Raw genomic sequence first — 15,226 nt, 5'->3', positions numbered from 1 at the left:
CATAAGTATTTATTTTTTCATGCCCCAGTGTGATGGTGCCATGATGCCACCATTCATGCACCACTCCCCCCAAGTATAGTGCAACAAATTTGATTGCTTCCTCTTTTGGCATTGGATTAAGTTGGAAGTAAGTGTCGGCCTTCATTACCCATACTTGAGCAAATATGGTTCTAGATCTGTCAAATGGTGACAAATTTACCATACTCAACTTCCTTTAGAGACCATCATTAAAATATCCTTAGTTTTTGCCTCCAGAATACCTCATTCTTAGTTCTACATAATCTTTGTAAGATATATCTTCCTCCAAATTTGCATTCTTCTAGTCTTCTCTCAATTATCCTTGAACTTCCTCAAAGGTTTTTTGCTTTCCTCCGTGTGGTACCTCTGTTCATGGAGGGAAAAACAACATGGAAGGTTGAGAGTATGCTGGATGAGGGTTTGCCTTACCCAACACCAAGTTCACACTGTGACCATTTTTTTCACCAAATATTTTATTATCTGCCAATTTCCTAAGAGTTTCTTCCATAAATCATTGGGTATCATTGATCTACACTTGATTCCTAGAAAGATCTCTTAGTATTGCCATGAGTTCAGTAGTAGTGGGTTCTTGTTCTATCATTCTATCAATTGAATGGGATCTTCTTTTCTTCTAGCTATAAACTCTCATTCACTGTCCATAGGCTGGCAAGATGATTGGCTCTGATACCACTATAATGTACCTAATAGTTTCTACCTTCCCAAAATAGCTTCAAACATATTTTGTATGGTTGTAGAGGGTGTACGTATGGTTGCAAGAATGTCCACATAGAAGAAGGTCATGCTATGGCTGGGTGACAAGGTGTTGTACAATATTTGTAGCAATGAAGGGTGGATTATACGATGCAAGAAATATAGCCATATGGTTGGGAAGGGGAGATCATACGATGAGAGTGTAGAGTTGTATGGTTAGGGAGAAAGGTCGTATGGTGCAGGAAACAACCGTTTGGAATGCAACTATTGGTATGTTTGTTGTTGTGCCAAAAGCTTGAGTTATTAATGAATGTCACAAACATTAGACTTATCGAGATCCATGAGAGGTAGTTAAGCCATGTTGCAAACCCCTAAGGAGGTGTTGACCACCAAGTCAACAATCTCCCCTTCAGCACCGACTAAGGGTTTTGCATTGACAAAAATGAAGGAGACCTCCTGAGATTCAAACCCATGACCCAAGGCTCTGATACTAATTGTTGGTATGCTTGTCATTGTGCCAAAAGCTTGAGCTATCAATGAACACCACAAACATTAGACTTGCCCAGATCCATGAGAGGTGATTAAGCCAAGTCACGAACCCCAAAGTTGGTGTTGATCACTAAGTCAACAACAACAAGGAGTTATGTGGAGGGTACAATGAAGGAAATGACAATGGGTAGTGTACAATGAATAGAATATGAAGGAAGGTGTATGAATAGATGCCAAGATTGATAATTACCTTCATTTTACCAATGAGACACACAAAAAAAAATGAATACATAGAAAACATCAATTTGGTACCAAGTCGATATTATAGTTGCAAATAATGATGGTGCTTTGATTTTCCATATCCAAGACAAGCAATATAGATGGAATAGGGTGGGGGTTGAATCCCACTAAAATTGGAATAACCAAGTAGGTTAGATCTTTCACTTCTGAAATGGAAAACAATAGAGAATACCAACTGGAATTTGCAGTATAAGAAAATATAATCCAAATTGCCTACCAACTACTACCTACAAGTCGTGCTTAAGTAGCCAACGGGGAAACCTTTCTGAGGGTGTATAAAGATAGCTGACGACCACACCTACCTACATAAACAATTAAATAAAAATGGGTCTGAGATATTACTAAATCAATCAGCCCATTAAAAAAGGTTTTTAATTAGTTATTTTATGACGGGAACATTACACATCACATATATTTCTCACCATTTTGTATTTAACAATCTTTCTTTTATACCTTAGTAATTTCAAATTATTTGCCTTGTCGATCTTCATATCTTTATACACTTCATAAAATATATAATTAACTTACATAGACTTAGGTTTAACACCTAGGATGTCATCCCTAATTAGTTAAGTAATTATTTCATAAACAAAATACTTCCTTAACCCCAAAATACCCATTTCTCTATCTTTCTCTATTATGCATGTATACTGTTGTGACTGGTAATCTGTCCATAACACTTTTTGTACTATCCATATTGACCTTCATATTTGAACATGTCACCCTGACTATCTTAGGTGTCCATACCAAACTTTCATGTGTCCATGTTACCTCTATGAACCACACTGATCAACACTCTACCTATTATTCCAGATAAGCTAGGTGATTTTTAGATAGTTTTCTAAGTACAACTATCATAACTCAATCTTCATGATCTTTCCACTTCACATAGATGATATGTTTCCATAAATGACAACATCAAATATCATAACCTATCCAAATTGCCAATAGTATCAAGTGTTTCTTCTTGAATCAAAATATTTCTTCTACTACTTCCCATCTTCTTACTAGAAATGTTACACTCAAAGGGTCTATGTCCTTCTTCACCACACTTAAAGAAAGTGCCTTTAAACCAAGATCTATCTTCTCTTTTGCCAATACTGTTATTTCTAGAGTAACCTAAATAATTACCTTTAGTGTAGTTACCCCTTCCTCTACTTCCATTGTCTTCTTTCCATTTAGATTTCCCTTTATCATTAGATGTATTATCAGATCTGTTGCTTTCCCCATAAGATCTAACTCTACTTCACTAAAATCTTCCACCTCTTGTCCTTTGTCTATCTTCTTTCTTTTTTGCCAATATTTCTTCATCTTTCAAGGCATATAAGTATACTTCCTCAACACTTTCCATTTTCACAAAACTAATCTCATCTTGTATAGAAGTTCTCAAACTGTTCATGTATGTAGCAACCATTGACACAAAAGTCTGTACACTTGCTTGAGGTATGACCCTCAAACAACCTTATGTAACATGGAAACAACCTCCAAGTGTGGGACTTTCTCCCTAAGGCTAAATCTCGAGAGAAGGCCAACTTCCTTACTATCAGGGTGAACCTAAACTACTTCTTGAGAGGAAAAGGGAGACAAATGCATAAAAATAAAATGTTCAAATGAAAGGGGGTGATGCACCAGAATAGATAGATGGTTACAACTCTGCCTATGACTACACAAAGCATGAATAAATCACCTAAATACACTGTTGGTGTAAGTACGCATTTATTATTTACACTTACTTAACTTTACTTAGGTTAACGTATTATTTTAATATTTATTTATTTAGTCACCTAGGAGTATGTGCACTCTTGTGAGTTGTCATGTTGACAACACAAGAGTTTGCACCTCTTTTATGCACATGGTGTTTACAACACAAGAGTTAGCACACTAATTAAGCACATGTTGTCTACAACATCTCCACTTGGGATACACCTTGTCATTCTTATCCTCTCATCTATAATGATGGATAAGACATGTGCTTAGTTGTCATGCTTATCTTATCTCCTGGTTCTTCCTAGAGACATTCTAGGTGCTTCCTAAGAGGCCTTTATATATAAGCACTCATAGTGTGTACATTCATCACATACAATATAGAGCAATGGATGAGGACATACTCTGATATATTGATCATACTCCTTTTTGGTCTATAGTTGTACTTGTGTTCAAGTTCTATGATCTTGGGTGAATCTTACCCTAAGGAAAATTCTTACATGGTATTAGAGTTGTACCAAATTCTTACATGGTATCATAGCTCTTGGAGAATCTCTCTTCACATAGCCATTCAAGACCATTGTTGCTTCAACACCTCAGCCCAAATCTAGAGTATCACTGTCATTGGGAGCATCTAGAGACAAATTTGACCTCGCCATTGCATCTAGAACATCAATTCGATGAAAATTGGCTATAAAGCTATCTACCCTAGGCTAAAGTCGATCATGACGCAACATTTTTTTTACAAACTAGTAACCCTAAGGCCCAATTTGCAAAATTGGTATGATCATTTTAGATCTATAAATTTAATTTTTAGATCTACATTTTTTCAGCTACATCTTTGCTATTTTTTTTGGTCTTCCATTATTTTCCAGAATTTTTTTGGCCATCGGGCCATAGGAGAGATTTTTTGCAAGTGAAGATTGGTGCTTGCTGGTGCAAATCAAATATTTGCATCTTATTTAGAAGGTCAAAAAACCCCCAAATTGGATTTTGTTTCATCCAAATCAGACATCTGAGGCAAAATCTAGAGTCATTTGATTTTTGGTGGCGCGATGACGGCAATTCAGAAAAAATAATAGTAGCAGTGATTTTCAAATAGTGACATCTCCCTCATATGGACTCCTTTTTGTGAGCACTTTTTTTTTGTTTTGGGGTAGAATTTCATGATCTACACATTGGTGTAAGTGGTTTGAGATCTCTATTCTTGAATTTTTCTACAACTCATAAATCCCAATTTTTGCCACTTCAAATGCTTAGTACAGGCTCATCTAGACTCATAATCAAGTTTCATTTTTTTTAAAGTGCATTTTTTTGGTCTACTTTCCAGATCTGCAATCATATTATAGGTTTTATGGATAGAAATACTACTTTTAGAAATAGGCCCTAAATTGGCAAGTGGTTATAAAGTGCTTGAATCATCCATTGGGGGTGGGGGGTTGATTGATTATTTTTTTTGCATTTTGGGGGGTTACATTGATTAGTACATCATGTAAGAGGAAGATTTAATTTACTTGACACCATACAACTATCAAGAATGGAGTTAATTGGCTATCAAATATCTCAGTCAACACAATGCACTGCCATATGCAAGAGGACTTACATATGATATTGAGGCTTTTTCCTTCATTAGTAGTGTTCTCTTTCTACATATGGATATGGAGGTTTGGATTCACTTATTGACCTTAAAGCAACTGATCCATATGTTCATTGGATGCATCTTTGGGAGACGTATGGATATCCATACATTCCTCCATTCCCCAAAAATCTTCTACCTCTAGTTGCAGCTGCATCCTCTCCAGATGAGATCACACCTCCAGATGCTCCTGTTGCTCCTATTGATCTTGTTTCAGCCACAAATGCTTTGGATTCAGTACAACAGGAACCTTCATGTCTTCCTACTTTACCTTCATGCAACGACTTCCTTCCAAACGTTGCAATGTTGTTTGTCGAGTCTCACATTAAAGATGTGGGAGACATCCTTGATGATATTCGTCTTCTTTTTTAGGTGAATTCTTCATCTATTGCCATAGTGATCGATTCATGTACTTCACCACAACAGGGTACACTTTGTCTTCCAGTTCTAGCCTCAGATGATGGCTTCTTGACTGACATTTCAGGTTTGTTCACGGAACCACACATAGTCGATTTGGGAGACTTCTTTGATGATATACTGCTTCTCTTTGATGAGCACGATCCTTCTATAGTTGTTGTGAGGGCTCACTCTAACCCTCATGCCCATTCTCTACATGATCAATCTTACCAGGTTGATGTGATTGTGGATCCTTATGTATAGTAGTTGCAAGAGGTCTCTCTATCAATTGAGGAGACTATTGGTTCTTTGAAATAGGTTCTATAACAATCCTTGCTAGATCTACACTTCTTCTCAACATTTTTGGAAGGATCCATCGTTAGTATCGACATAGGGACACTTGAGTAGGTTTTAGAGACACTATTCATCATTGAGATTCTTTCCACACCCAATAGAAGCATCTCACCAGTACCATTGCCTTTGTTTCTTCCAAAGGGGAGGAACATCATTCAATGGTCATAGATCAGCTTCTACATTTGAGCATTTCTCACTAGTCAGCACCTTACTTTTAGTGGGGGGGACTACCTTGCCTCCTTCTTCTTCTTCTTTTTGGGGGGGGACTTTTTCCTCTTAAGGGGTTTTGTCCTTCTCATTCTGTCTTGTATATACTCGATTTATGTCATAATGGGGGGTGGGGTCTTGATTACTCCATCCATCCATGCATGCTGTTTTCATCTCTCTTTTTTGGGGAGGGTTTTTCCCATGAGGTTTTCCCTCTTTCTCCACTTTATGAGAGATTGCATTTCATTATGTACATGGGTACCTAACATGGCCTAGTAGTCGGGACCCATCTTGCATTTTATCCTAGTTTTCATAAGCTTAAGGGCATTCCCCTAAGTTGCACTTAAGGGGGGTGTTGGTGTAAATACGTATTTACTATTTACACTTACTTAAGTTTACTTAGGTTAATGCATTATTTTAATATTTATTTATTTAGTCACCTAGGAGTATGTGCACTCTTGTGAGTTGTCATGTGGACAACACAAGAGTTAGCACACTAATTAAGCACATGGTGTCTACAACATCTCCACTTGAGATACACCTTGTCATTCTTATCCTCTCATCTAGAATGATGGATAAGACGTGTGCTTAGTTGTCATGCTTATCTTATCTCCTGGTTCTTTCTAGAGGCATTCTAGGTGCTTCCTAAGAGGCCTTTATATACAGGCACTCCTAGTGTGTACATTCATCACATACAATACATAGCAATGAATGAGGACATACTCTAATATATTGATCACACTCCTTTTTGGTCTATAATTGTTGCTTGTGTTCGAGTTCTATGATCTTGGGTGAATCTTGCCCTAAGGCAAATTCTTACATACACAAATCTTGACTCAAACCAACTCTTTCAAAATCCTCATGAAGATAAAACTAATGAATGTTGCAAGGAAATGAGTTCACAAGACAACATTCAATAACAAGATACACACGACATACAAACTTGAAAGAACATAAAAGAAATAATTTGTACAAGGCATAAAATGCACAATATATCAAATTAACAAGATGAGGTAAAAGATAAGTTTTCTATTGATGAAAGGAAAAAGTTGTAGGGCATAATTCCACTATAAAATACAAGTAGAGAAGAACCCTTAGGAAATATTCACAACTTACCTTTATAGATGAAGCATAACTTTGATTTGACTTGAAGTTTGAACCCCACAAGACTAGAGTTGAGTTGCAAAGAGCAGCAATAAGTGAATTAGAATGAAATTTGATCTTGAAATCAACTTGATGTTTGGAAGTGACAGGAAGAAACCAAAATCAATGCACCTAGCCATAAGAGAGATCAAATCTAAAATATCTAGTCACTACATAAAATAGAGAGGCATGGAGATGCATTGGCACCATGGAACAAGGCCCCATATGTCATTTTGCAATAAAGGAATGGTCCTTGTAATGTGTCATGACCACAACAAATGAATTTGTCTAGCTGTCAAAAAATGTGGGGTGGGATAACACACAATGTTAACCCAGTGTGAAAAACGTAGAGTTGACCAATGTGGAATAAATTTGATTTGCCCCAAAAAATATGAGTCATTGATGTAGATCTCCTTTTTAAAATGGACAACCCAGATGCTACGAAAATCTCCCCAACAGATGATCAAAATGCAACCATCAATCAAGATCTTCTTTATATCAAACAGATAGTTGAGATGTACTAACGATGCGTCCAAATCTGATGACCATTGTATCTTCACAAGAGGCTTAAGAAGTAATGTGAAAACACAAGAGTAGTTGGATAAAAAACAACCCAACAAAAGAAGAATCTGCCATGTGGCACAAATTTGTTGGTCGACACATTCCCCAATGCATGGTGGAAGAGGTAACATGTGATTTCATGATTTTGTGAAAGTAAAAAAATGAAGATTTTCAAAATAGTGAAATTCACTATTTTAGAAAGAGCTAAAAAATGACTTTTCAAAATAGCCAATTTTACTATTTCAGAAAGGGCACAAGAGTGCCTCTCTAGAAAAGCAATAATGGTTAACACGAAATGTTAACCCCTACAGACGCACATGTTAACCTGCAACTCGACAAAAGAGGAAACCAAGTTCACTTAGTCGAAGAAGAGACTGAGCCATAACTGAGCCATAAGTGAGTCACTCAAGCAAAGAGTAAACCGAGCTAACCTGGTTAAAGAACGACTCAAGCCAACTTGGTAAAAGAAGGAACTGGATAACACAAGATGTTAACTGCCAACTTTAGCGTGTTAACCCACAACAAAGAAAACAACCCATTGAAGATTTCTCTGATCGGTTATTAGTGATGGGCTGAATGGGGGACAAAAATGGCCAACAACAAACTTTTCAACCTCATCATCAACATGTCTAGATTTAATTTCTCAACTTATAGAATTTCCCAGTATAATATTTCGTAGTCATATCTTTCTACCTCAAATTTTTCCAATAGGGAGGAATTTCTTTTTCAACTTACCAACCATGTTTGTCCAAGTCTTAATCTTTTCCTTTCCACTTCCTTGTTTATCAATTTGCTAGTATTCCCACCAAAAAGATGCACATACTTTCAAGTTTGCACCTGTTATCCTCACTCTTCTATCTTTAGGAATACTTTCATAGTCAAAATAATTTTCAATCCCAAAGATCCAATCCAACATAACATTAGTATCAAGCTTTCCACTGTAGGTAGAAAATTCATAAATAGGTCTTGAATTCACTTTAGCCAAAGCCTTAAAATGTCTTTCCTTAACTTGTTCTTTTTCAGGTTCAAGATTAGGTGTTGTTGCTTCTTCTTCATCACTAACATCATCAAGATGCACTCCTCTTATCTAGGTTGTTTCAACAACTTCAAGTCTAGCTACAATTTGTCTCAACATGTCCATAATAACATTATTTTCATTTCCTCTACCTCAAACCATTTTGACAATAGTTCCTACAAGAAGCGTAACCCTTAACAAGTTATAGGTAAAAAACCATATTTGTCACCCGACAATCAATCCAATCAAGGTTCTCCGTGATCCCAAAATATGCAAGGAAGGAAACCTTTGCTCTAATATTGCCTAATGCGAGGAAGGAGAGCCCAAAACTACTCCCAAAATACCTTTGCTAGAGTTACACACAAAAGTCAACATAATATAGGAGAAAACATGATAAATTATATTAAATTCAATGCATATATGATGAGACAATATTCTTTCAACATGTTAGGCATAAGGCCTACTTGGTTCCAACCATATATATTCAAATTACAATTTGCGAGGTTAGAAGCTTGAGCTTACAGAGCCAATTCTTGTTATATTCCTTCTGTTTAACTTCATTCTACTTTTCCTAATCTTAGATCTCAAATTATATAGCCAACAAGATCATAAGTTGACATGATAGGAAAATTATTACAAAATATAGGCCTTGCCCCAAAGGAGAAGTCAATGACCATGCAATTAAGTAAAACAACATCCTTGTGGACAAAGATAGGTCTATATGTTATCCAAGAAGAAAACTCCAAGGCCATAGAAAGCCTTGATACTATATGTAACCTCGATTAAGCCAAACTCCCACATTACTCAAACTACTAAGAAACAAGCAGACCTCAAACAAAGAGAAGGATAACTCCCACATATGAAGGAATTAGATTCCATGAACATAGGAACATGATCCACGATACGTTTACATTAAGATGTCAACTACGCGAAAAGAGAAAACATGAACAACAAAGGCCATTCCATGAACAACACACAAAAACAATAAAAAAGAAACCTTTTTGGTTGATGCAAGATTGCCAAGTACCCAAGATGCTCCTACATCAGTCCAACCCACCTTACATTGGTCTTACAAACAAATTGACATATAACCCCAATTTTTTGCCCCACACATTACTAATCCATTCATCAAAGAACTTATGAGAAGGCAGAGGATTCAACTACACAAGAACAAAGAAAATAGCCACATTTCTCAATCTACTATGTTTAGTTCAATGACTTTTAGCATGTCATCATTGGAAGAAAGAGAAAGGAATTTGGATCTAAGAAGGGTCATTTTACCCTTTGCTTTGCATTTGCCATTTTTGAAGACCCTTCCATCTTCCACTCCCATGTTTATAGACCCTAGTAATCCTTTAGATCCCAACTCTTTGATGCCAAGAACCTTCCAATGAAACTTGAAGATAATGGGCATTGGGTGGTGGAGTCTTCTACAACCAAGATGACCCTATATGATTGCCTCTATGCCTTATCATCCATAATATCACCCTTTGCGATTTTTTCTCTTTAACATCGTGTTTATTGCCTCTGGAATCCTCATTAATATCTACATCTCTATAAGGTGAACATTGACCCTTTAGCATTAAAGGACATACTCCTAGCCTTATAAATGCAAGTAGCAAGGAGAACAAAAAATAAAATAAAAAATAAAATATTCAAAAAATACAAACAAAATCAAACTCACAAAAATGAAAACATACATTTGAAATCAACAAGCTAAAAAGAAACAAAACTAGAGAAGCCTAATCCAACAAGAGGAAGTCTAATCCAACAAGAGGAACACATAAGTTGCAAAGAAGCACTCCAAGAAGAAAACATCCTTCAACTTCAAAAACATTTCTAAATTTTTGTTTTTCAAATAGATCTAATGTTCGAAAACGTCTCGAAATCTCAAATGCTCATACTGTTGTAAAATATATAATAATAATAATAATAATTTTCTTAATATGTATAAGAATACATTTAAATGAAGTTTAGGATGGTCCTCGGCCACTTTTGTCAAATCCCACGTCCCGCAATATGTCAAACAATAAACGGAAATTCAAACAATAAACGGAAATTCAAATCTTTCGTCGATGGAAGAAAAGCCAATGTACAACTGCTATCAGTCTGTATATTTTTTGTTCTTTCTGTTTAGAAATGAACGAGAAAAAAACATTTTCTTTCTTTACACCGGATAAATCAAGGCAGGGCGTCGAATACGACGATGACCCACTGCAATTAAAATGAAACGCGTATTGCTTTCATCATCCTCACCATTTTCTTCCAATTTTACAGCTGAGATTGCAGGGTTTACTTAGCATCTGTCCAGGATGCAGAAGTTTTTCAGCTTGAAGGTATTTCTGCAATTAAATTCTTCAGTAACTGTTTGCATCGGTATTTTTCCAGTATCATTCGTTCATAAATATTCGCATTTGCTATGGAATTCGCTATTAATTCATCGTTCTTTTATAATTGTTTGCGTCAATAATGAAATACGCTATTCATTCATTCTTTTAAAGGTCTCTCTAGGTTAATAGCATGGACGTAACAATCAGACAAGGGCAATCTTCACTGAATTTATATGAACTGGTTTGCATGTATAACGGTAGCTTGATAGCAGCACAAGGACGCGAGGACATTGTTAGGCATGGTACTGGTCAGATGGCGGGGCTTATTGACTTATTATGGCCTAGGGGGTGTGTTATTTTCCATGAACCTGCCCACCAAGCTTCTATGTGACTGTACTTTTGGGAGGCTACTTCGAAGGTCAAGGCGTGGCTTATTTTTCCGACACACCTCCTTGAGACACACTTTTGTTGTCCGTCTCTCTGATACTGCATTATTTTACATGGAGTCGCTAAGACTTGAATCTAGGACCTCCCATGTACATGTCGTTCTATCATTCCCTCTTGGTGTCGAGCTTTTTTGTAGTTTCTTTATTCTTGTTTGGGTGTTTTTCAGTCTCCAACATCCCTATCCTAGTAGAGCCTACTGAATAGACTTAGAGAGCCAGTAGTTCTCGTCGCTCTGTTCGTGCCCTGTTGAAATTTTGCATCAGCTCACGGGCTTGCGTATCATAGTCATGTGTGTTGTCCCTGAGTTGTCAAATTCCTCTTGAATCTGGTACCACTACCGACGATATGTTTATAGAGATCTCTTTAGCATCTTGAGATGCAGCCAGCATGTAATGAGAATATTCAGTCTATGTAATGATATGTTCCAAGAGTGTTGCAAAAATTGCTGCTTTGCTGATGTGAGGCAGATTGTTTCCCAAAATGAGCCAAAATGCTTGCAATAATGAAAACCAATGCAAGCCTTGAGTAGAATCGCAAAATGGATATGCGTGTTTTCTTTCCCGAATCCAAAATTGAATCCAAACTAAGGAAATTTGTCCTTGAATGCATAATTTGGAAAATTGAATTCAATAATGACAATAATGTATGATCAATTTGGATTCTTTTCCTTTATAGATGCCTAATTTTGTGCCCTTTATATTTTGGTTTTCCCCTTCAAGTAAAAATTTAAAAATATTAATTAAAATATATAAATTAATAGGCTTGATAATATTATACAGTCTTTAATGACAATGCTTAAGTCGCCTCTTTAAATAAAAGTTAGGTCCAAATTATAATATTTTATAATACCCCCTAACTTAGGAGAAATAGAGATAGGTTATGGTCTTCAACCAGTGGCTTCAATCTTGAGAAGGGGACATGGCAACACACCCTTCCCAGAAATTGATTGTCCTCAAGTAGTTGTAAAATTGGATGCTTAAGTATTCCCACACTTTCCTGTGTAGTGTTTTCCGTAGGTAGATTCTTCCATTGTGCTAAGTAGTTGATAATGATCTTGTTCTCAACTTCTTCTCTATGAAGTCAATGGTGGTTTTTAAAATCAAGATTAACTTTCCCCCGTCATCCAAGGGAGGTTACTTTGCCAAAGTACTGAATGCACCCTTTAGAGGTTTTGAAATGTGGAAAACATTGTGAATCCTGTTGTCTTTTAGTTGCTTTGACTGTTAGAAAGTAAAGTCCCGCAATATAACTTGGGGGGTGAATCAGTTATGCACTTGAAATATTCTTTATCAACTTTAACAAAACTGAAACATGCAACCACAAGATGAAAACCATGCAAAGTGACATAAAATATGCTAACTAGGGAAAACCCTGGTGGGAATGATGCCCACAAAATGATGTACTAATATAAAAGTTCCTTGTCAAAGGATGTAATCCTGTTAGGAGTCAAATAAATACAATTAGTGCATATGAGTCTTTGTTAGGAGACTTTGAATCTCCGTCAAAAGATTCCAACCTTGTTAGGAGCTGATAAGAAGTCAGTTGAACCCATTGTCCAGATTGCTTGAGAACTATTCTCACTAAACAATTCAGGATAACTTATCCAAGAAAATGAACTGATCAAAACAACAACTTATCTTGCCAATACATTTCCTTTTAAGTCCACAACTTATCCTCAGCATCAATCACTGCTCTGACCTTCACAAATTTGCATCTAAAGCTTGCATAACATTACATCACAATACATATGACTGCATATGATACTTTTACAACCAAGAAAACATCTTTCCTTTATACCAAGTCCTAATAACTATTTGAGTCGTCCTTGAGGCTTCCGTAATATACAACGAATAATATTGGACCATCTTAAGATATTACATTCAAATTCCACTCGCTGCAATACAAATTACGTCAAAAATATAACTCAGTCAGCCTCCAAGGAATAACCCGCACGTTCTCCTTCACAAGTCTTCTCAAACTAAAAACCAAATTCCACCATCTTGAACATAGCATCACGAATATGTCTCTGACCAAATTCCAAGCCTGCTGAACAAGCTTTAACACCATAAAAAATATACAACACGAACAACATCATACAATTTCCTGTACTCTGGCTTACAACATCATACAATTTCCTGTACACTGGCTTGCAACCAATCCTCAACAAAACTTCAGTAACTCACGCATAACTCCATAACTCTTTCCACGAACATAGATATAGCATCTATAGACATCTACAAACATACTGATAATCCCACTGAATGTAATTTTGCAATCACAAACCTCACCGAACAAAACTGTCTCTGTAACTCTGCCTGAACTGTCAAGAAAACTGATATGTTGACATCAATGACAAGCTAAGTCATGAATGGAACACATAAGCACTCAATCATCTCCCAAAGCACACTGACAATATCCATAAGGCATTCATGCCAACACCAACTTGTAACTGAGCACTCTCACTCTACTCACAATCAAGTACGAGCCATAGAAATCAAGCTTGAATTTCTTAGACCCCTTCTTCATGCTAGAAGGTTGCTTGCATGATTGCAACATTAGGAACACCAAATCTTCAACTCTTATGTCCTCTTTGTGTGGTTCTAATTGGCGTAGAGCTAGATGTTTTGTGCTTGTTGAAGATGCTCCTTGAGTGACCTTAATATGTCTTCACTATGTTTGACTGAGTCATGAGTGTTTAGTGCCCTGCTATGTACAAACCCCATATCTGTGAAAAATAGTGCATTATATCTATAAAGTGCCCTAGATGGAGACATAATTGTTGACATGTGGTAGGATATGGTGTAGCAATATTCTCCTGAGTAAAACCATTCAAACCATATTTGTTGATCTAAAATGTAGTTCTTCTACAAATCTAGGGATATCTCATCTCCATTCTTTCTAATGATTTTCGTAATGTACATAGTCCCCATTTTGTTTTTTCATCATCTAGAAGATGACTTCTATTTTTGAGGGTTGACATAGTTGGCAGTCTTGCTGAGTTTTGGAATTAGTCAAGGAATAATTAGTTGGCAATGTAATGTCATTTACTTCTACTTGGTTTTGGGTAATCGTCAACAGTTCATAATTTTAATCAACTGCAGGGCACTATATATATACTTATATTCTCGTAGAAGATAATATAGTCTGGATTGTAAACATTACATTTGAAAATAAAGATTATGTCTTTCTGTCGTGTTCTTGTGATTTTTACATTCTTTCTAGATTGCTGTAAAGTATGTTTTGGTACGTTATATACTCTGCGTAATCTAGTTAGTTCCCTTCAGAAGTAAACAATTATATCTGGTTCACTGGTAGTTGGTGTGTGTTCATATCCTCAACATGTCTCTTGGGACATTTGTAATTGTGATTCAAATGTTTGATCTCAAGTCACTTGCTTGTCTGCTTTGACCTACAATAGCATTTACTCTTAATTTGATTGACGAGTGGGTTTGGTGGATGATTTCTCCTTATTGTTTGGTGACTTTGCTCACTTGCAATAATGAGGGTCTTGTGCATTTATCCTTACTGATCAGAAATCAATTGATCCTGGATGGATCTCTTTTCACACAATTTCATTTATCTAATATGGCCATGTGGGTGTCTTGGAGGTTGTATTTGTTTGGATGTGTTTGAAATCTCCCTTCAGGAAATTTGGTGTCAATTGTTATATATGCTCCTTCCTTAAGAAGATATGGGCAAAATCTGAATGCAGCCAAATAGAGAGCACACCTCCAGAAATGAGAAAAAGCACTCTGAAAATACTTAAAGTCACTTCCAAAATCACACCACATAGCTGAAAACCCATATCAAAATAATAACAAAGTACTTCATCATGCTCAAACCAAACAAAGTACATCACTCTCAAACCATAATCTTCTTGAAAGCTTCAAGAACACTGATCAACTTGCAAATATG

The 15,226-nt window shown here is 36.3% G+C and overlaps 1 protein-coding gene across 4 annotated transcripts in view; it reads left to right on the top strand.

Annotated features, from left to right (window-relative positions):
- The first annotated feature begins 10,247 nt into the window (after positions 1–10,247).
- Positions 10,248–15,226, top strand: part of LOC149528490 (uncharacterized) — a 244,672-nt gene continuing 239,693 nt past the window's right edge. For 2 of the 4 annotated variants that reach the window (XR_016358971.1, XR_016358970.1), the window contains exon 1: positions 10,501–10,870. Coding sequence is in view for 2 of the 4 variants with exons in the window: in XM_089810825.1 (XP_089666951.1) it covers positions 10,847–10,870 (24 nt within the window). In the remaining 2 variants the exon portion in view is untranslated. Of the gene's footprint in view, positions 10,871–15,226 lie in introns of all 4 variants that reach the window. The other 2 variants (XM_089810825.1, XM_089810826.1) reach the window with 2 other exon arrangements.

Source organism: Cupressus sempervirens, chromosome 11 (assembly GCF_028749045.1).
Source record: "Cupressus sempervirens isolate cs-2001-9-10 chromosome 11, ASM2874904v1, whole genome shotgun sequence".
In the NCBI taxonomy this organism is placed as follows: domain Eukaryota; kingdom Viridiplantae; phylum Streptophyta; class Pinopsida; order Cupressales; family Cupressaceae; genus Cupressus; species Cupressus sempervirens.
The sequence above is the reverse complement of the archived record's forward strand: the minus strand, read 5'-3'. Positions and strand labels throughout refer to the sequence as shown.